General features: G+C 33.8%; 2 protein-coding genes and 1 long non-coding RNA gene across 7 annotated transcripts in view; 2 read left to right on the forward strand and 1 right to left on the reverse strand.

Moving 5' to 3' along the window:
• Positions 1-14: 14 nt before the first annotated feature.
• LOC106617423 (uncharacterized) lies at positions 15-1,892 on the forward strand. Of its 5 annotated transcripts, XM_036377700.2 has the most exons (6): positions 15-124; positions 214-624; positions 740-959; positions 1,011-1,079; positions 1,144-1,509; positions 1,562-1,892. In XM_036377700.2, exons 2-5 carry the CDS (start codon positions 435-437, stop codon positions 1,472-1,474), a joined length of 810 nt encoding a protein of 269 aa, XP_036233593.2. In that variant the 5' UTR covers positions 15-124; positions 214-434; the 3' UTR covers positions 1,475-1,509; positions 1,562-1,892. The 5 variants fall into 5 exon arrangements, with proteins under 5 accessions (XP_036233593.2, XP_014090075.2, XP_014090077.2 ...); XM_014234600.3 differs by having other exon boundaries at positions 1,144-1,892; XM_014234602.3 differs by having other exon boundaries at positions 1,017-1,079; positions 1,144-1,892.
• LOC138857654 (uncharacterized) lies at positions 1,777-23,504 on the reverse strand. The gene is made up of 2 exons (XR_011396843.1): positions 23,012-23,504; positions 1,777-3,198 (listed from the first exon to the last, which is right to left on the reverse strand). It is a non-coding gene; the product is annotated as an uncharacterized lncRNA (long non-coding RNA).
• The window catches only part of tinc (transmembrane protein tincar), a 140,200-nt gene continuing 119,500 nt past the window's right edge, over positions 3,192-23,891 (forward strand). The window contains exon 1 of the mRNA XM_014234613.3: positions 3,192-3,843. The gene's annotated coding sequence lies outside the window, so the exon portion shown is untranslated. The remainder of the gene's footprint in view (positions 3,844-23,891) is intronic.

Below are 23,891 nucleotides of genomic sequence, written 5' to 3' on the forward strand. Positions count from 1 at the left end.
TCTAAATATATTAATTACTCATTTCGTACTTAGTGAGCCGGTAACTCTGCCAAAAGTAATCTCAAATTGTTAAGGAGAAAAACTAATTCAGCTAAAATAAGGTTTTGTCTCAAATTTTAATTTGGTAAAAAATATTATTAAAGATTCATATGTTATTGTAATAAAAAAAAAAACCAGTGGCACCTCTACATTTTGTATATTTTTATTTTCTAGCGATAATTTTTACAATTATTAACAAAACTTCTTTCCAAAAGCGGTCAAGGGAAATATGTTAACATCGAACTAATTCTATTTTGCAATGAACGCTTCAGTAAATAAAAATTAACAAAACGCGACATAGAAGAATATAAAAATAGAACAAAATATATTATTTGTTTTATAAAGTATCGATTTTGAGTAACACTTGGGCGTTTGTAAAAAAACAAAAATTTTTAATGGCTGGAAGACGGAAACGTGGACGCCCACGTCGCGGTGAAGGACCCGCGCTAGATGATATCGATGTGCTGCTTGCACGTGAATTTCAACAAAGACCGGCGTTTTATGATCGCAATCATCCTCAATATAGGAATAGAGATTACTTGGATGGAATGTGGATGGATATGGCTGAGAGTGTGGGCCAAAATGGTAAGATAAGATTCTTCAAATAGTGTGTATATGCGAAGGTATTTTTAAATATCAACAGTAGGTAAAGATGTAGTTTAATACTTAAAAATATTAAGGGCTTTCTTAATTTCGACAGTTGCTATAGTAAAAAATCGTATGGTTCAACTACGCAATCGTTATAACTTGGAAAAACGTCGAGTAGAAATGTTACAGGACCAATACAATGATCCAAGTATTACATCGCAATGGCCAATGTATAATTATTTAGCATATTTAGGTGATCACATAAAAGCTCGTCGATCGTTTACAAAAGAAGTGATTGTAAGACCAAAATCGGCTCCATTTTCGAATTCAAGGTGAGCACTTCAATACTGTTTTTTATTTGTATGACTAAAAATAATTTAAAGCATAAGACCTGTGCGTTTTGCTTATTGCAGTGATACTGATGGATGTGATGAACCGAATCCTTACCCGCCGTGAGTTAGCTCAATGTTTTTTTTTAATCAATTTCATTAGCTAAAAGCAAGTAACCATTTGTAGAACCCCGCCGGTTGCAGCTCCGCTAGAGAGGCAATTAAGGACAGATTTACCTAGTAATGTAAATGAGCCAAATAATAATTCAAACTATCATGAAATGAGACCGCCAAGTCCCGACAAAGAAATGGATAACAGTCCTAATGGTAATCCAAACTTGTGTAAGTTTAGAGCTTTTGGGCAGTTTTTAACTTCATCATTGATTGAAATGAATCAAAAGGACGCTTTGTTATTGGTAGAGAAGTTCACCACTGATTTAGTAAAATCATTACTACTTGAAACACATAATAAGTCATCAGATGTACAAATGGAAGTTGTTTTAAATGGACATAATTGATAAATTTTATATTCCGTTTATATTCATGTCTATATGTAAGTTCCGTTTACGTATACATGTATTTCTAAGCATTTTAACTAATTTTAGAACTTGTCTACTTTCTTCTGGAATTAGGATAAATGAATAGTATTAAGGGTACATATGTAAATATACAATATGTAATAATAGTTTTTTGCATGAACAGAATTTCACATTCATGGATAACACGATTAATTAATTCTTAATAGCAACACAACACACACAATCGTTAGACCTACGCTACCGTAGGTTTTTAACGTTCATTTTGTATTTAATCCAAGAAATTTTTCTGTTTTGAAATGTGTGTCTGCAATTCCAGTTGGTGTAATATTTGTTAACAGCATATTAAAATATAAATTAAAACTTTTAATAAATATAGATGTGAAATGGGCACATTAAACTGTATTTGATTTGAAGAGTACATATTTGTATAAGTATAACTAAGCAAATTGGAGTCAGTTCTTTGATGCAATTATATTTTTGGTTAGTTTATTAAGGAATTGTCAACTAAAAAATTGAAGTTACCAGTAACAATACATAACTATTTTATTATTTTGCGCCTAATACATAAATTAACGAAACAAATGGCAAAATAAAATAGGGAACAAATTGCTGACAACATGGCAGATAAATAAATGCATTATTTACAAGATATTTTACGTTGTTTGGTTTTATTTAATTTTTCTCCGTTTTATGCCATTTCTATCCAGTTATGAATCGAGCTGAGTCTGCAACCGTTTGGAAAATTTACGATCAGTTTGCTTAATTTTTAATATTCTCTGCTGTTAGTGCTAATTAACATTTGCAGCAAAGAATGTTAATAAATAGAGAAGGCGCAAATGTTAATAAGTACTAATTTGAGATTTTCACAAGAGAGAACATCGAAAAATACAACTTCGAAACTTTAGAAATACACCACGCAATTATCGAAACGGGGAAAAGAATGCAGTAAAGGCAATTTTCCAGAATATTCACATACAAATTGGTCATTTAAAACAAGTAAAAAATGAAAATGTTCATACATTAGAGTAATACGTCTAAATAATAATTGTGGGGCTGCTTGTATAGCACAGCTTCTTATTGCAAATTTACATCAAATATCTTATCATAGATGTTGTTTTATTCCTTTTTTAATTTTTATATACCTTTTTTTTGAATTTACTTTAATTTAATTTTAATTTTTCCCTCATTATACAAATCTTCTTCAATTTCTATTATTTCTTTTTGTTATTCTAATTTTCTTTAATACGCATGTCAAAGAACATCTGCGCATTCATATACATATTAGCCGTTCCTTTATTAGGTGGTGAACATTTGCTTGGTACCTTCTTAGAGTGATGTAGTTTGTTGAGTTCACTTATAAAAAAGAGAGGGCTCCTTTTTGACGTCGTGTAATTTAAATTTTGAATTTGCGCATTTTCGATGTTCCCTTTTAATAATTTACATTTTAGCACAGCTAACATTTGCGCCTTCTCTATTTATTAACATCAGAGAATGATTATTTTAGAGAAGAATTATCTTAAGTTCTCTGTTAACATTATCTGCTTAAACATTATCTCCGGTTGCATTCGTTTGTTGTGTATAACAGTTAAATACTTTGGAGCTCTCTCGCTTCTGCTATGCAATGCAACATTTTTATGCGTCATTTCGTATGATGTGTTGTTCGAGTGCGATTCTTGTACGGAAGACGATTTCGCCAGATTTTGCTTCAATAAGAGAACATACAAATATACTTAAACTAAAAGATTGCTTATATATATTTTACTTGAAAGATTGAAAAGTAAACAAAACAAATTCAGAGCGACTATATGGAATTTACATAGTGAATTTAAACATAAATAAAGCACAAATCGGCAAGTTGTTTGAAGTCATACAAGCGAGGTGTGCAAAACCTTTTGTAAATTGATGAAGTGATTGGTGTCTGGCAAAAATACATGCAAATGTATGTATGTATGTGTATTTCCGAATGTTGTGTTGAAACGCCAAGGAAGTGAATTACTTTTACAAAATATCGCGACTATGTATCTATAGAAATCATAGAAACACCATTCATTCATTCAGACGAAATAACCAAAACAGTGTGATTTTTTAAAACAAGTATTAATTTATTGCGATAAACAAATGAAATTAAATGATGAAATAAGAAAATCTTATGTTAAGATTAAATCAATATCAAAAATAAATATAAATATGAATCTACGTGTATTCAAAAAGTGCTTAGTGTATTAGAAAGCTTATAAAAATTACTTGTGAAAAAGAAAATAAATTGTATATTTGGCGATTAAGTGTGTTTTAGAAAGCGAAATTAATAACAAGAAAACTATAATTTGTGGAAGTAGTTTGAAGAGTCGGTAAGTTAATATTTCAGTTAAAGTGACTTCCACAGCATAATTTTTTTCAAATACGAATTATTTTCCAACTAAATAAATAGCAAATTTTACAATTCTGATTATATCTATGTTTCCAGTTGTAGTTGGTTTTTTATAAAAATATTTACTGCTCCAGAAACATTTTGAACAGAATCTCTGCATAACATTTGTTAACGAATACTAAATTTTTTAAGAAGATTTTTGCTAAGAGACTGCGCGTTGAATTTTATCCCCATTACTTTGTTGGCGAAGGCACCTGCAACTATTTGCTGTTGTGCGCCTGCATTGGAAAAAGTCCACTATATCTCGGTTAATTTGTTACAAAGTATTCCTATTACTTCGGCGCACAACAGTTAAGCATTATCTAATTCTCATTAGATATAAAATGTGAGATACTATTTGTTTTCAGATTTGTTCACCGAACGCAATAAATTTTTCTGTGTAGTATCTGAGATTTTTGTTTTTTGCCATGAGGACCTTTTTCGACGGGTCATATCCTTGCTATATGAGTTCAGCTTACATTCGTATTTTATCGGGGTTTTATTGAGTTCTGTGCGTTTGTGTGGTTTTTGCATAAATTATGCAAAATATGGTAAATATAATCCAACTGCCTGAAATTTTGTTGAAAACTTTTATTTATGTAGTCTTTGCATTCGTGTCTTATTTTCCAAGTGGTTGCTGGTTATACTCGTAGATATCCATTTCTCATAGATATAGTAAAAAATTAATAACATTTAAAAGTTGTTTTATATTTTTGATGTTTTTTTTGTCAATAACATTGTTAAATAAAACTTTCAACGCAATCATCGGTGTAGTTTGAATATGAATATATAGCAGAAATTCTCACATATAAAGGTACTTGTAAAGAATTGAGAAAATATAATGTCTGCAGCAAAGCATCCCAATCGCTTTTATTACTCTTATTCCTTTATTCTAAGTGTATCTATAATTCCGTTTACTTCCGGTGTACATATCGCTCTAAAACCATTTTCATTAAGTATCTTGTGTGTGATTTGTGCGTATCTTTGTATGTGTCTGCACACATTTACGCATAATTTTCATCGCTTCAGGTTATTCCCACTGACTGACTTCCTTCTCGGACATATTTGCTTAATAAAACTTTGCAGACGACGCAAAGCTTCGATATCATGAACTAACATTTCGCTACTCGGCAAACAAGCGCTTTCCACGCTTATTGTAATCATATTTGCAGGTATATGTGTTTGCTTTCGACTTACCGGCGGGTGGTTGGCGTCTATAGCCATCGCATTCCAGCGTTGATTTGTTATTGTCGCAGTGCGAGTATTTTACCGGTAAAAAAAAAAATAGCAAAGCAAAAGCAACGCAACCGACGAAAACACAGCAACCCCAACAAGCTGTCTTGGGGCTTTCGCATAACATATTTAGACAAACAACAAACAGTTCAAACCTTCAAACTGTCGTTTAAAAGTACGTTATGCTCTCTGCTCGTTGTCATCGAACCAACCAACAACAACAATTGGAATTCAACCACAACAAAAACAACAATTGCAATTCAATGGAACAACCAAAGTCAGCCAGCCACCCATCGTACAAGGGGATAGTGTTGCCACATGTGGCGAATAGTATAATACAAAAATTGTGTTATTATGCTGAAAAATACTCACACCATTGAAATGTTAATTATGAAATCAGTTTGAACAAAAAAATTACGATAAAATTTATCGATCGATTAATGAAAATTTGATCGTCATTTTTGGTTTAATAATTTTTCTTACTTTTCCTCTAGTGCACACAAAAGTTGAGAGTTGTTGTTGGACAACTCAAAACTACTTAGTTTCGCCGTAAATGAATTTGGAAGTAAAATACAGTGAAATCAGACATTTGACAGCTACAACGATTGGTTTAAGAGTTCCATTCACACGCAACTTTCTTCGCTTTGCTTGACAATTCATGTTTTAAAAGCGAAGCAAAGAACGCAAAGCGTATATCAATGAACGCTTTGCTTTCCATGCTTCTCTCTACTAAATAAATGGCGACTGTTGCTTAACAAAGCGTGAAAAGGTGAGAGTTGCCCAACATTTTGCTTCGCTTTACTTTGTGTCGCCTCGATGTGAACGAACTCATACAAAAGTATACTTCGAACTTTTCTGTCAAAGCAAATGTCCGAAGAAAAGCGAAGCAAAAGTTGTATGTAGCAAGTAAATACCGAAAAACTCTAGAATCTACAGATTAGAACTATTTGCTATTTTATTCACGAACAATTCAAGTGCAAAGAATACAGTCATATTCGATCGTTTTCAATTTTTGTTTGCTCACCGGCTGTTTAATATACAGTTATCTTATTAAGGATATACTACCAAATAGTTTTCTGGAACATCTTCGATTAATGAATATAAAAATTTTTAGTGTTTAGCATTAGATCGTTGCCTCGATATTATGGCTCGCAGATAACTTTTTGCCTGGAATAAGTAAGTTTTGTAAATTACAAGCGAGACAGTACAACAGAAGAAACACAAGTTCAACGTTTGTTATTTTACAAAAACCAGAACTTTTTAAACGCACAAATCGTTTAAATAGTGGCAACGCTGAACGGGTAAACGCAAATTGCTTGTATGCTATTAACATAGCGAGTCTGGCCATTTTCCTTATGTTAGCTTGGCGTATAAAAGTTTAATATCTCGATTGTGCTTAACTATGTTCGACACCAGACAATACGAGTTTAAAAGATATGATGTGCGAGTTATTGGGAAGATATTGTTGTCATTGGGAAATGTTTTCGAATTGTTTGATTAGCTAAAGTATTGTTTATGCGGATTAATAGATGAAAATTTGTATGATAAAAAGTCGTTTAATAAAAAAACTATGCCAAAATAATGCTTTTCGGAAGAGTTTTATGATTTTTTGCATTGATTTTCAACTATTTTCTTTAAATGACAATTATTTACGTACTAATAATGAAAATAATTAATTGAGTGTTTAAATCATTAAAATAAATACATAATGAGAATACCAGAACAAAAATTAAATAAAAAAGAGCAAATTTCGAATGGATTCCGCACCGAACGTTTTCTTTGATAAACAAATATTTTACCAAATAAAAGTGGTAATTGTAAGATGTTTACGGAAAATGTTTCAAATTTGTAATTATATTGTATTCCACTTAACTTAGCATATTGATATTTTTATTTATCAAAAATTTTCATTACTGAACACTGTGCAAACGATTGCCGTCGTTCGTTTTAACACTGTGTTGCATTCCATTGTTATGTCTGCATGCCGTTGCTGATGGCAAACTTGAATTAACGGCTGTGGTATGCAAATGTACACACATATGTAATGCAGTTAAAAGTACATATGTATAAACTTGGGCATTTTGTTTCGTGGTGGTCAAGGAATGCAGGCTATATATGCAATAACACATACCTTTGTATTTATACTTTTATAAAAAAAATACATATAATTTCTGCTTAAAGATATGCAAAGCTACAGTTTCTATTTCAGCACATAGTTAAGCTAAGCATACTTTTAGGCGTTTGCACATGTAATGCGCATCAGTAACAATTTGTATACTTATGTGCTTATGTAAGAATATCGCATAGATTGCATGTATGTATTTCATTCGCCGCAGCCACCATTCATACACATACTGCTGCTGTTTTGCATAATTGTCTATGTATTGGTGTGCAAATACATCATTGTCACTCGCTTAATACTCGTGTCTGCTTTATACCGTTATATTTACGAGCGTGATTTATAATTTTGTTGTGCTAAAATCGAAAGAAGCGAAATAGTAGAGTCTTATTTGGGAAAATGAGGAATTTTTTTATAACACCTGGTCAAATTTGACTCGGATTGGTTCATATAAACTGCGCGCAAGCCGAATCGTTAAATATTTTATTCCTAGATCGGTAAAATTTTTTGTTTTTTCTGCATATTTTAAATGGTGAGTGTTTGGCAGCTGTTTGTTTACGACCCGAAAAGTTTGTCTGGCGAGTCTTAACATTGAAGAAAATTGTATCATTTGAATCATTATAGAAGTGTTTTAGAAGGTCAAATTTATCACGGACACAACTGTTTGAGTGGCACAAACTCTTCAGTGAAGATCGTGAAGTCTGCCAAAACTTGTCTCATGTGTTCAACCACCTCTGTTAATAACAATAACATCGAAAAAATTAAAGAAACAGTGCTTAAAGATCGTCGTGTTGGCATCAGAGAGATAGCTGAGGATCTCCATATCTCGTATGGATCGACTAAACATATTTTGGTTAATGTTTTAGGTATGAAGCGCTTCCATGCTAGGCTCGTATCAAAAGATCTGAATATTTTGCAAAAACTACGCCGAGTAGAGGGCGCAAAAAAGATGCTTTACAACATAGCTGAGTACCCTATCATACTGGTGACGAGACGCCATTTATGAATATATTATCGGAATGAAACGGAAAGAAGCAAAATTCGCTAAAGGCGCTCCCAGGCGAGGCTTGTAACAAGGGTATGGAAAATAGGATTAAGCGTTGGAAGTGTGAAAGTGTAAATTTTTTTTTATTATTTTAAATCGAAAGTATTAGTACAACATAAGGTTATATTTTTGAAACACAGTTTTAATATTACTATTTTAAATTTAAATATTTAAACTCGTTAATTCCGAACTAGATTAGAAATCTACGCATTTGTTTTTTTACCCACAAACTGAACCCAGCTCTGGCTTTTCTACAAGGCATACATATAATATGTGTATATATACATACAGTAAATATGTATTTTGAATTAATATTTAAACAACAAACCGACTTTCCGTGTATACAGCATACAGCAATCAGTTGGTCAGCTAGCCAGTTCGACTTTCAGCAAATCAAACAAATAAACAACATACAAACGCAACAATGAATGAACAATTTTCTCGGCATAATTATCGATACAATAATTCCGTATGCTCATTGTCTATTTTCTATTTTTGTTTTTGTGGAGGCATGTGGGTTGGTGTTTGATTGTGGCGTTTATATTAGAATCGTTCTACTCATAACCACCTTAGAGGGGTATGTTGTGCATACATATATACAAATACAAAGAAATATATATTGATATGTTTATATGCATTAAAATATTAAAACCACTGCTTTCCAATCGTAGCCATTCAGTGGCCGTTCAGCAAATAAGCTGCTTGTTATACTCATATTATTTATCGAATATTCATAGCATTATTGCATATTTCGTTTTGTTATAAGGCTAAAAATGTATAAACCAAATTATTTTGCTGCTGTTGATGTTTTATTTGTTGGCTTTTATATTATTTCTGCCTAATATTATATTCGTACTTTGTACATAAATTGTGTTTAGTTAATTAGAAAGCTTGATAATGAGTTATTTTGACTTGTTTACTCATATTGTAATTTTATGGCTTAGTTCGTTTTTGAAGCGACGTTTTTGGAACTCAACTGACAACGGATGTACTATGCTTCGTATTACCCATATTAACTTTGTTCATCTAATACCTTTTTATAATACAATAAAATAATGGATTTACTCTTAGGTATATATATCCATTTGTAGGTTGGGGACTGCTATTGCAAATGGTTGTAATCGGACTATTGTCACATCCAATAGCGGTGTTTTAGCACCATAAATTCTGTATAGAGATACATACATACATCAATACAATATTAAAGTATATTACTGAAATAATTCTTATAAGAATCGATTCTAACTAACTCAACAGCTATTTTACGTTTATGGAATTAAAAAAACTCAAATTATTAAGGAGAATATGAAAATTCTCTAGGACTAGTGGCCGATTTAAATAGAAAGAAAATTTCGTTTGGATACACAATGGCCGTAAACATTTAGCCTTAACTACATTTGTATATATAAATATATGTATCTATGATAGATAAATTATCGCAGGATATGTTATATGCTTCAATTGCTAGCGTATAACACGTTCCCATACATATTGTACATATGTACATCATCTATGTGTGTGCATAACTACTACAAGTATGTGTTCATTCGTATAACGAACTTTACACGCCTTGCTTTAGCGCTTGTTTGTGCCACGTGCAGCTTCTGGCAAAATGCTGCATAAAATACTATATGCTCAAATGGGAACATACATAACTAGATAAAAGGCATTCGTATGCATATAAATACATACTTGTATATGTATATACATATACATATACTGTCTGTCTATGTATATACATATACAGACAAATAAAATGTTTGACGCTGCGAGTTGTACCGATGGGTTGGAAGGTCTATGGTGGAATTGTGGTAAGTGGGTATTTATATTTTGGTTGTTTATGCTTTTGTTGCAAACTTAAGCAAAGTAAGGAAGAAAGGATATTTATAAAGCATAGGTAAATTTGCATATATGTATATACATATGTATATAAATATAAAATAATATAAATCATTATTTTAATAAATTTTTTTGTTTTTAAACAATGCAAGAACTTGTTCAAAATTCAAAAATACTAAAAATTAATCAGTTGCCTACATATGAATATATAAAAAAATTGTAAGCTAAGACTATTTTTGCCTATTGAAATAGAGTTGCCATCACAATATTATATGTATGATGGCTAGAAATATCACTGATACATATGTGTTATTTGTTAATGATATCCTAAGCTAAAAAAAAACATAACTCTGATCTTGTTCGTAGAAAGCTAAAAAGAGCACATCTCCACTTGTTCCGATAGTGAAATATTTTGAATGTTTCCATAATTTGTGGTGTTGAAGTGGTTACAAAAGCTTTGACACCCGAAATATAATAAAAACACAGGGTTGACCAGAATAAAAAGTTTTTAACACTTTTCATACATATTGTTGCTGTAATCAAATTTATTTATTTTTTATAAATTAGTTTTATAACTATTCAAGAAACAAGTTGGTTAATATTCTAGGACTAAAAACCAGCTCTTAAACACTAATTACTAACTAATGAAATGCGCGAACGCAGACGCAAAAGCCTAACAGAAAACAAAGCGAACACAAGGATTTCCTGTTCGCTATGTACTTACATTTGTCGGAAAGCATAGGTAGATATACACACATATATTTATGAAAGAGTTTGCAGCAAATTGGACTAGATAAATACTAGCGCATAGTAGAGCAGCCAAAACATATGACATTCAAAATGTATGAAGAGCGAATGGTGGGTGGCTGGCCGAAAATTGGTGAATGCCATTATCATCGCAATGACTTATGGCGGCCAACGCATACGGGGTGGAAGCATGGACCTGCGGCAGCGACATTGAAGGGTAAAAGAATGTAATATGAGTACGAAACGTCAGGGTTTGATTTGAAGAAAAGCAAAAGAAAACACAAAACGTTATAAGTGAAACAAAATTGTCGAAACTTCAAATTTGTGTGTTGTTTATTTTTGATTTTGCCGACACTGACTTTCCCACAGACATTTGGCTGGCTATGACGCTGGTTGAGCTAGCAGAAAAGCGGCTACGTGAAGAAGTAAGTGAAAGGCAGGAAGCGAGGCATGTTTAACGTGTGGCACGTTATTACCGTACAACCTTACATACGTACATAAATTTGTTTGTTGTGTGTGTACTTGTGCGACGGTGTGTCACAGTTGCCGGCAACCATAACATACCGAACTGTTGGCTGCTACAAACTCCCAACGTGGACTGTCATTGCTCCTTGTTTGCGTGAGTCGGCGCCTTGCGCTGTCACAGCGGTCGTTGTCGTTCATTGTCGCCAAAAGCGCATCGCTGTATATTGTTGTTGTTTGGTTTTTATCGAATTCTCGCACTCGACGCTTCTTCAACATACGAGTTTATATTGCTTGCATATACGGTGCACGCATCTTACGATAGAAACGTGCAACAAGCAAATGTATGCATGTACACGCTAAGTGCATAGCGAAAACAGTGGAATACAGTTTCGTATAGCGTATTCGGTTATGTTGAGAATGCTTATCTAACTGACAAATCGAAAGTGAGGCAATATACGAGTATGCGATATATGTATGAGTATAGCCAGAAAAAAGAAAGAGTGGCGATGATAACAACGCAGCTCAACAACAACAACAACAGACGTCAGTATCTACATATGTATGTATATACAAGTATGTATGTATTTTATGCTATGTTGGATTGCTATGCTTTGTATTTATATGCAAAGTAGTGTCATACTTTTCTTTGTTTAAAACATTGTAATGACTAACCAAACTATCCTGTACGCGCTCCACAAAATAACATATAACCACACAAAATGGGTTACACCTTTATCTATTTTACATGTACTCCTATATAGGATTGCATACTTCTGGCCTATAACTTCCTCTCTAGTGACTTTGATGCCTCGAGAGGGGATTCTCAATCAGCTCTGTTCATTGAAAAGCGTTATACTTTGTTTGTAAAACTTATAAACATATTTTCTCACCAGGAATGATTCTCATATAAATTTTAGTACCTCAAGACCCAGGCAACGTTTAAAATGACACTTTGATGCTCAATCGTGAAATCTTGTTTACATTTTTAAGCTAAGCTTGCCTGCACCTATTTACTGCGTGCAAAAGCCGATTATTTTTTTGTAGTATCTCAACCTCTAACCCTGTTTTGCATTGCCCTTTTGTTTACATTTTTCCGAGGTCAATGACCCTATTGTTTACATTTAACCAAGTCCACAACCTTTGTTTACATTTAGCCAAGTCAACAACCTTTGTTTACATTTGACCCTTGCGTTTACATTTAATGGGGACAATGACTCTTTTGTTTACCTTATGAGGCCAATGACCCTTTTGTTTAAATTTTTCCGACGTCAATGACCTCTTGTTTAAATGTTATGAGGTCAATGACCCTTTTGTTTACATTTAACCAAGTCCACAACCTTTGTTTACATTTAGCCAGGTCAACCACCTTTGTTTACATTTTATGGGGTCAAAGACACCTTTGTTTACATTATGAGGTCAATTTATTTTTTTTATCTATTTCTGTCATTGCTACATATTACTAACCGAAAAAGATGCTCTGTAAATTTCTTTAAGGTACCTCAGCCACCTTCACTAATAAAAAGGTCACCGGATGTTTGAAAATCTTGATATTAGTTATTTGGTGTATGGACCATGTTTTCACTCGAGTTTATTCATACATAGGCGGAAAGATACATTATTATTACAAAAACACGCTCACTCGTTTTTACAAAGATAACGCCCATATTGGCATAAAAGACTTAGTTATGACATTTTATATGTTTTCGATGCCGATACCGCCCATCTGCAATAACAATCACTCGGATACCCAGAGCCATGAGTACCAAGTTTCATCAAGATTTCTCAAATTTTTTCGCAATGAGTTGTGTACAACTTCCGACCTCAATGACTTCCGACCTCAAAATTAGTATCGTTTTGAAAGTGAAAAATTTAACATATTCGGGAAATCTAATGCAAGCTTTCCACCATCACAATACCATTGCTGGTTGCATAATAAACTTGCGAAGTATATTAAGATTCGCGTGAGTATATTGCGAGCGTGTTGTAGCAGTTTTCGTATAATTTAGTGTAAGTTAAAGATCTAAAAGATTTTTACAGTCTACACAACTCAAAACTTTCTCAAAAATCAAAAAAATTTAAATGCAAATTTTAAGTTAACGTTGTAAAACTCGTAAAAAACCAACAACAAACAGAATGATCAACACACCGAACGTGTAACATCTTGCGGCGGCATAAATAACAGTTACCGCCGGCTAAAGTAAAGCAAAGTACCAGTAAGTGGCTCGAAAATTATGCTTCAAGGGAAACACATTTGTGTTTTGTATTTGTATGTGGAAACAGTATTTGACTAGGTCGAGCGTGTAGGAGCGCGATGCAAGAAATTGTCCGCAACAAAATGGTCGTTTTGTTAAATCCGTTAAGACTTTGTTGTTGCTGTTTTTGCATTTTACAAAAGCTTAGTTTTGCAAAGAACACGTTGACTTTGAGAATGTGCTTTGTTTACATATATTTTGCTTTGTTTCTGCTTCACAAGAGTTGTTTATTATTATTTTTTATTTAATGATTTTCATTCTCATGTGTTTGTTTTTGTTAGCCGTGTCTTCAACTGCCCGTAGTGGCACATAAAATATGTATTTTATGTGTTATCCTTTATCCTTTATCCGAAATCTTATATACATCATATTTTACCATTCTTTATTTTCTATCTTCTGTATAATTTATTATTTCCTTTTTCTACTTGCTGCTCCATTTTCATACACATGTCGCATACAAAAGAATCAAATTGCTGGCAAACAGTTATACACACACTTATGTACCTATATATGTAGAATAAATGACATATTCTTTCCACAAAGAAAGTTCAACTAATATCGAGAGCATGGCCCAAGTAGCATGTAAATAAATAAAATTGACTTGCGGAAAATTATTTTTATTTGAAATCTGAACGCTATCAAAAGTCCCCTGCTGTTTAAGACACTTCCAAACATACATAACATATTTGTAACGAATGTATACTTCTAACAAAGAAAAAATATATATTCAAATTGATCATAGAGTAATAGAACACACTTCCATATGTGTGTGTGGGTAACGTCTATTTCTGGTGTGGCCGAATAGAGCGTGAAATTTGAGTCAAGTGTTACATATCGCATGAAATGTAGTGAAAAGATCCGTATAATTATACTCTACAAGTAAACAATTACATACTTATGGTATAAAATACTTGTATATACACATGTATATAACATACGGCTGTTAGAAATGTGTGTTAGAAAGGCGCAGTCAAGTGGAATAGCCTTGTAAGGGCACAAACATTATTAGCACTTCTCATCCTTTTTAAGAGATCGTAGAATAACCCGCAAAAGAGTTCAATTGCCGTTTTTTGGCTCCTAAAAAAACCTTTACAACCAAATTATTCAGGCATTGAACAACCATACTTTTCATAACACTATTATCAGCAGAAATCACATAGAATACTTTTGAAAGGAAGTCAGTTAGTCTAACTGGTCGCACTATCCGAATCGATAAAAATGCATTTCCTAGATCGGTACAATTTTTTATGTTTTTGTGAAGTTTAACCTACATATGTCGATTCGTGTGTGTTTCGCAGCTGTTTGTACACGACGCGAAAACTTTTTGGTGGCGATTTTTGCAATGAAAAATAATTGTATATTTAAAAAAATTTGAAAGTGTTGTAGGGAATCTACTTTATACAAATGTTTGAGTGGCAGAAAGCATTCAGTGAAGGGCGTCCATCCAACTCTGTTAATGACGACAACGATGAAGAAACAGTGTTTAAAAATTGTCTTGTTGGTAACAAGGAGATAGCAGATAATCTCAACATTTTTTATGGTTCGACTCAATGCATTTTGGTTAATATTTTGGAAATTAAGCGTGTCAATGCCAGACTCGTACCAAAAGAATTGAACTATTTGCATAAACGATGTCGAGTCAAGGTCGCAAAAGAGATGCTCGACAACATAGTAGAGGACGCTACATGGTGACGAGACCGATGTTTATGAATATGACTTCGAAATTGTCCAACATTCACCATTCGTTGGGGTGCTCCAAAAATGAACCGAAACCTAAAAAGCCAAAGCTAGCTGAAGTTACTGAAGGCCATCCCAGCCGAGGCTTATAAGAAAAGTTTGGAAAATTTGATTCAATGTTGGTATGCTTGTATGTCTACTTTAAAGGCGATAATAAGGATTGTATTAAAATACGTTTGTATTAAATTTGTCACAGTCCAGGTCAAATCTGATCAGCTGGTATATTAGAATATACGTCAATCCCTAGAGCTAAAACTTAAATAAGTTAGGTGTTTAACGATTTAAGGAAAGGAGATGGGTTTTCCTAGAGTTTCTTTATCCGACCTAGGGAAGTCGAATAAGGGTTTTGTCGTTATCAAAAATATAAAAAAAAAGAAACTAACTGACAAAGAGAGATAATCTTTCTCGAAGTGCTAAGATCTAAGTGCTCTGCCATTCCACGAAAACTGAGTAAAAAGAGATTTGCTGAACAAACGACTTATATATACATACTTTTCACACTACAGAGAGTGGCTTTATAAAACATAAAAAGTTTAGTCCCTTGTTAAGAGCTTTTGATGTTAATTGTCATTTTACTATTTATGATTTGACAACTTTCCTTCTAAAAGCCAATAAACATTCGGAGGTGGCTAAAAAGGGCTATTCATTTATATAATAAGTTCAAAACGCACACAATATATGTGTTAATTAAATCGTAATATGTTATGTATCAAATCAACTAGAAGCTATCGTCCCACTCTAAATTGCTCGGAATGAATAGATAAAAGTGACATTCCATTAATAGAGAATTGATATTGTTGTAAAAACTCCACTTCCATACACAGAATTACTGTAGTTTTCTCTCCATTTTCAGAGATAGTGACACATTTTGTCATCTGCAATTCGTTTGTTATCTCTGTCGATTGTGGAGTTCATTGCACTTTGCACTTGCCTTATGAAAGCAGTATGTTGAAAGCCATGAAAGAAGATAGAGCAAGTATCAGTGTGAGGCTATTAAATTTCAAATACACACACTGACAGAAACATACGAATGTATATCTGTACTTTTGCGTCCATAAATTTTACAAACAATTATAGAAGACACCCAAGTGTATGCGTTCTGCAGTCGCGGTCGCGTGCTCGCAATTTAACTAGACCCAGGCAGTTTATTACACGATTCTAGTTGTTGTTGTTGCATTTGATTTTGCTTCCTTGGCTTTTGTGTTGCCTTTCGTAGCAATGATTCTCAGTATATAGCAACTTCAGTAAAGGAAGTGTAACACAGTGGTCAAAAATAAAAATATGATTTCATCAAAAATGGGATTTCACCAAAATTATTGCCTTCAATACTTGGTACTTTGGCCAACGTCCTTTTCGAATCTCGTGTATGGATCACTTTCAAGAGGAACTCTTGTTCCTTACTAGCGAAGTGACCACGTCTAAGCAAGTTGGAACTTCTTCAAATAATGCAATTGCACTTAAAATCTCAAGCTACGCGGCTCAGTATAGAAACATTATCGTTTCTTGCGAATAAAAATGTTCTTGCTTCAAAATGGAATATCGTATATTCCTCAATAGAATGGTTAGGCTCCAGGTCCGACAATGGAATGGTAACAAATATTGCCTCATCAAAGTAACTTTGGCTGGCAACAGTCTATTTATTAAATTCGTACGAACCTTGCTTGTTTTGCGATTTAAAGATGCAATAGAAGCTACTAGGAGGGTCCTGAAATTGTCAAAATGTTGAATAAGGGACTGCGGAAACTTTATATTCGGTAGGCACTCTGAAAGTACAACTACTAGTTTTAGTGGAAAAAGAATTCATCCTAGTTAAGCAAAAATAACTGCAGCAAACGCGAAGAACTCAGACTCATTGTTTCCCTAGCTGGTCCGCCAACAGTACCTAGTTCTAAGATAAAAAGCCTCTGTGCCGTATCATATGTCCTGGAATACAAACCCATGATAATCTAACAGTAGTTGCGTACTTTATAGACTCGCCTTCACTAGCGATTAATAAAGAAATAGAGGAAAAATAAAGTTTAATGGTTTTTTGCCAATTGATTTTACGACATTGTCTGCTTGAAAACTGCCAGCAGCATGATGAGCCGACCAGATGAGTTTATGTACGCGACTGGGTGTGAAAACTGCACATTTACAGCTAATTATAGACATTGAGATACTTTTTACACCGCACACGCAGTAGCTGTGTCTGCTACGTTTTTGCAAGATTTTCTTATCCACAGCTGTAAAGGAGCTGAATGCACACGATGCTAGTCACGAGTTAACGAGCTGCCAGTGCGACGTGTTGGCCCGCACAAGTGCAGCTGAAGTTAAATTTTTATAGCGGGAAGTTGTGAAGTAAAATGCAGTGTTGAACAAATGTTGCATGCAACGTGCTACTAGATATCCATGTTGTTATGGCCGCTGCTATATTTCGAGAGTGTGGCAGGAAAGTGCAATGACGCATTTTTGTGGCAATAAAGATGCCGTTCGACTAGATTCAAAGCAAAGTCATAAAAATTGAGCGATTCTGAACAAATGCAATTTTGATATAATGCAGTTTTATACCTTTCTTTTGATCACAAAACGTTATGCCAGCTGACAGTGCGGTCTAATACATATAAATGCAAACAATATATATATAGTTATGCGAAATGAGTAAAAAACTTCGACAATAGTTTATTCGAGACCGCAATAAAATATGGTTAACTCGCTTCTTTTACCTTCCATTGTCACATTTTGTTGTTGTTGCTCAATTTGGTTGCTCTGCTGCTGCAATTTCGCGTTCTTATGCTACGACTTTCCACATGGTGGTGGTTATGTCGAAATTATTTTTGATTTGTGTTTTCTTTTTTCTGCAACTTACTTTATGCATATACCATAAAACTTAAATTTCGCGGTTTTCCAAATTCACTGCAATGTGGATGCACACGCGCTTACATGGTGCTGACGGCAGATGCTGCAATGTTGCAACTACCATTCAGCTGGCACTTGCAGCAGTGACATTGGCAGCGGTAGTTTCAGTGAACTGCTGAAACGCAGCACGTTGTGTGGCAGGCAACCATTAAAGTTTGTTAGCCGAAAATTGAGAAATCGTGTTATTCTTGCCGACTTGTGGTTGTTATTGTTAGTTGTGTGCGATTGTAATTAACACAACTTCAATTTCATATAACAAAGTTTCAAGTTCGAAAAATGGAAGAATATCTGCTATCAAGTAATGGAAGCATTAAAGCCGTGGCATTCATACTAATATATACAGTAATTTATTGCAACACTTCATTCATTGAAATATGAAGATGTTAAGCGCTTTAAAGACAATGCAGATTCAACTCAAAATGTTCTCCATTGAATATACTTGCAACAATTGCTATAGAGCTGAGCGTACTGCAGTAGCGCGTAGTTGTTGCATTGACGGAAAATGACTACGGTATATATGTATTGTATATACTCGTACGCCGCAATGCTGTTTTTAACTCAAACAAACTTTCAGTTGTATTTGTGGTCGAAGCGCAGTGCTACTGATCCCTTTCGTAGGTAGAGATTTGACTGTGGCTTCTTTACGTAAATTGCCAGCAGATAAAGAAGATGGTAAAGATACAAGTTTTTTGGAAGTTCTCGTACTACAACAAATTTAAATCCTATACTTTAGCAAGTAATTGAAAACTTTCCAAGAAAAACTTGTGTGCGCAAACTAAAAGTAATGAGTGTTGTAAAGCTACTCAGGTGCAACTGGCAATTAATCCCTACGCAGAGTATACAAGATCTGTTGCTTTTAAATATAGTTTGAATTTAAAGAATTTTGTGTTCTATCATTTTGGCTTTAAATTATGAAATATTTTGGGCTTACCACTTATTATTATTTTGGGAAATTATAATTTGCAAGCAGCAGGAAACCATTTCAGTGAACTCCGACTTGTATCCCCTTTAAACGTTTGCTTTTTCGACGACCAAAGCGGAAATCGCACTTTGAGTTCTTCGTCATATATTTGCAACTATTAAAAGATTTGTGGAAAACCTGCCACTAAACAAAAACTTACACACTTCCATACACTTTTCCTTCATAATTTGAAGTAGCGTTATAATCTACACTCATAATAAATGTATTGGTTAAATCCATTAACAATAACAATGCGTTTCAGAGCATGCCAATAGCTTATTTAAATTAAATAATCTCTTCTTGTTTTATCTCTATTGATTAATTGATTGATTATTTCAGCTTAGTTTATTTATACTAGTTGTTTGTTCGATTCGACATCACCAATAAAGCAAATAAGTTTTAACAATTGACAGCCTTATAAAAATTACAAAAACATCAATATTCATATTTGTGACTACTATGCTAGAGAAAAAGAAATGTATATAAGTATGTATATACCAATGTGCTATATTAGGTGTTAAGAATTTGCATGCTTAATTGTTGTTTCATTATCTATAGAACAAGATTATAAATATTAAAGTAAAGGGACTCCTAATATACTGGACCTAAAATATACTAGCTGTCAAACTGCATTTACTGGTTTTCGCAATTATTTTTTGAAGTGTTAATGTTAATTCTCTGATTATTCTCTCCGAATTGCCAAAGTTTACGGGCTCACGCAGTAGACTTGACGGCCACAGTACATTCTTTTCGGAAACATGGATAAACAATGAAGAAGCTGTGGATGTGCCGAACTTCGATTGTGTCGTCCATTTCAAACGTCCCAATGTAAGAGCTGGTGCGGGAGCTGTCTACCATAATTCCACTGACAGAATAAATATTGTCAACCCACATATGGATATGAATTTACAACAAATTAACTGGTTGGCTGTGAATGCTGCTGCAGTTGGAGATATTTGTGCGGCCGAATGTGTCATAGAAAGCGGACAGAGTGTGGTAATGATTGTTCTCTACATCACTCAGAACCAGAGAATTAACGATATAATAAAATTCATACATAGAGTGGTATTAGGAGAAGATTTGCACACTATTGGTTTCAAGCGATGATTTTAATGTCAATTTTGCCTTGAAAGAAGCTCAAACACTTGTACAAAGTTTAGAAATTTAATTTCAAATTGAATAATAATCCCAAAGACCCAAAAACCAGCTCAGACACGACAATAGATGCAATTTTCTCAAGATATTTAAATAAGTTACAATCACAAGTTTTCATTTCATATTTTTCATACCACAAACCAATTGTATCTTTTCTTGAACAAGAAAGTATGAAAGTGTATGAATAGTTTTTTTTTATAAATGGAGGCGAAAACCTCTTTTTTCATTGACCTAACACCCTTAAAAATTCCAGAATAATGAATAATAAATTAAATATGAATAAATAAATAAATTAAAAATTCCAGGATTATCTGTTATGGGAGAAATATTTCTATTTCATAAAACTTGTTGGCTAGGGTGAGTATTTTTATTTCAAGTGCCCATCATCACTTCTATCGCCTAGCTTGCTAAGCTGTTTGGTTTTTTTATGAACTGCTGCTATTAAATGTAACTCAGTATTAAGGAAATGTTTGACCCATTGGTAAAACAGCTTTTGCTTACTCGTGAGCTTCACAAAATGCCTCAACACCAACTCGGTTGACATTAAAAAGTTTTTAAATTAATTTCTTTTACGAATTTAATTTTTCAAACCTACAGAAAAACGTCTTAAAGACACTTCGATGCATGTATTGAACTCTTACTTGAGTCAATTCTTAAATCCATGTGCACAATACAAAGCACGCATTTTAACTTTGCGCGGTTGTGTTGCTTAAGTATCCTTTACACTTTAAACACAAGTTTCATTGACTTAAATACCGCCACACGCCTGCCAGCTAAATGATGTTTACTCATGTGCAAATACACAAACATTCTTGTTAAGAAGCTAAGCAGCTCCTTCAAGCGCTGCCCCAAGGAATGCCACATGTCTTTGACTTAGTACAATAAATATGCTTGTGAGCCAAACCATTCATTAATGTCAAGGACTAATCTCCACTTTAGTGGATGAAAAAGTGCACGTAAATGTGCACACACACACTTACAAAGGTGTACGGTTTAAAAATAATCCTTGGCAGCTTGCCTGCATGGATGCCTGCATACATACATATATATATTAGCATATGCACTTTTGTTGCAAGCACTTAGGTATATTATATTTAAAGCAACAACACTGGCGCCCACCAGCAACAACCAATGAGATGGATGGATGTGTGGAAAATCAAAGCAACGCGATTGTATAAATACACTTACATATGCACGCTGGCACTTCTGTATGCTGCAAAATCAGATTGCCGGATAAAAATAACAACAATCTCATTGCGGGCGATTGCAAAGTCAGACTTGGCTGCATCGTAGCGGAAGTGTGCTGCGGCAATGAAAGAGTTCCTTATGGAATATGTCATGGTGCGGTAAGTGTGACGAGCTATTTATAAGCGCTGTTATATTGTACATGCTCAAAACATGCGCCACAAATGTGCATGTGAATATATCAAAATACCGTTGTGCATACTCCTGCGCACATGCATCTTTTGTTGGTTTGGCTAAACTGCTTTGAGGCAGCTGGCTGCTGCCGATAGCTGATAAATAAACAAATACGCGGCATTAAACAGCTTATTATCATCTTAGTTACCTGAATGCATACTGGCAGCGTGATTTATGGTGGGAGTATACAATTTAACAAGAAAGGCGACACTAAATGCGGGTGGAACCAAACTTTAGACTCTCTCTCAAACTGAAATATGATTAAGGAAATTAAATACAGATATGTACTCTCAAATATACAGAAGCTCACTCAATCTTGTAGATATGAATGTTCACTGAAAAATATAGTCCCCGATAAGCTTCCTGAACTAATATCTCAAAAAAGTTTCGTTCCACGCAAATGCGATCATTTAAAAGTACCCTTATTGTGGTTTTAATTATATATAGGTAATGATAATGAGATACGCTATAATTTTAAAACATTAAAATACAAGAACAAAACGTTAACTTCGATTGCACCGAAATTATAATAAACTTTACAAATACAAAAGATTCCATACAAGAACGTGATTTTGATCGGAAATTTTACCGTTGCCTTGGACAATAATCCATGCTTAATTTTATGAAGACATATCCTCAAACAAAAAACTTTTCTAGACAAGGATTGGATTTTGATCGTTCAGTTTGTGGACTAGTTTGTGTATATACAGATAGACTAACGAACGGACATGGCTAAATCGACTCAGCTGATAATGTACATACATATATATTTTATAGGGCCTGCAATGTTTTCTTTTGGGTGTTACAAGCTGCGTGGCAAACTTAATGTACTCTTTACCCCAGGGTATAAAAAAGACAAATGGGAAGCAGACTCTGTTCACGAATTACTCATTTGTGTCACCACACATCAGAATAACACCATTATGGTGTTTAACTTTTAATAAAATGTAAGAGCGTTGCTGCCTGATTAAATTATTCGCATATGCTTATTTAGTGGATTTCACATAATTACCAAGCACGTCTTAATATATAGCTGTATGCAAAAACGAGACGAGCCGGCAGAACGGAATCATATCAGCGAACTCAATGTGTAAAATGCCCATACACAATACAGCGGTGACTATTAACACAACGATTATTACGGCATAATCGGTTGAAACAACACAACAACAACTGGGAAACATCATCGACATGTTGTTCTTGATGCGCTGTGGTGTCTCTGGGTTTTTTGAATACACTTACTTGTACGTCCATATTTATAAATACGATTAACACAGTATAGGCGGTAGCTTAAGTGTTGGCATGAATAAGTGGCTTGCAGCCGTCATGTAGTTGCTTGCCTCCTTGCTCGCTCTTGTCAACACGCAGTCGGGCCTATTTATGGTTTGCCTTGTGGCCATATTGTTTCGCCGTTCTACATGCTCAAATTGCTTATACACACTTATGTATGCAGATTGACTAGATAATTCCCCATTGATAGCTGTAAATGATACCAGCCAACCGTTTATTGTGCGCAACGCAACGGTTGTTTTATGCATGCAAACTGGTAGTTTTCGTACATACACGTGCGTATCATTTGCTGTTATTAACATATGTACGCACCTTTGCTTGCCCAAAGCTGTAGATATACGCTTGCAAAAAAATATAAAAATGTTAGAGAAATTACATTATGTTTTAAGAAAAATTTTAAAATTGCTAACCAAACCTATCAATCGATCGACAATCTGAAAAGTTTTCTAATTTGATAACTAAAGGAATTATGGCTTTGCAGCATAACTGACTGAATTTGCTTTAAAAAATATTTGATTCCATCTATAAAAGTAATAGGCTAACTCATACAGTATATAAGCAATAGGAAAGCTTATTATATACATACAACAGCTGCTCGCTGCAGTAAATGAAATGAAAGCACATTAAGGACTTTGCGAATATTTTTTGGTGTAAAAATGTGTATATTTGAAATACATATTCTGAAGTAGAAAACTCTGTGACGAAAAACTACCCGAAAATACTTTCTAAATAGTGTAGTTAAAATGATAGTATATAAAGTCTAAATGTTTACAAGATAAACAGTTTCTTATCTCCTCGAGGAAAATATTAATTAGAGATCAGGAGAGTACAA

Source organism: Bactrocera oleae, chromosome 2 (genome assembly GCF_042242935.1).
Source record: "Bactrocera oleae isolate idBacOlea1 chromosome 2, idBacOlea1, whole genome shotgun sequence".
NCBI classification, from domain to species: domain Eukaryota; kingdom Metazoa; phylum Arthropoda; class Insecta; order Diptera; family Tephritidae; genus Bactrocera; species Bactrocera oleae.

Excerpts from the sequence above, each read along its gene's own strand:
- LOC106617423 (XM_014234600.3), top strand. The coding sequence starts at position 435 with ATGGCTGGAAGACGGAAACGTGGACGCCCACGTCGCGGTGAAGGACCC. Across the intron at positions 960-1,010 it reads GCTCCATTTTCGAATTCAAG|CATAAGACCTGTGCGTTTTG; the intron begins GTGAGCACTTCA and ends AATAATTTAAAG. Across the intron at positions 1,080-1,143 it reads GAACCGAATCCTTACCCGCC|AACCCCGCCGGTTGCAGCTC; the intron begins GTGAGTTAGCTC and ends AACCATTTGTAG.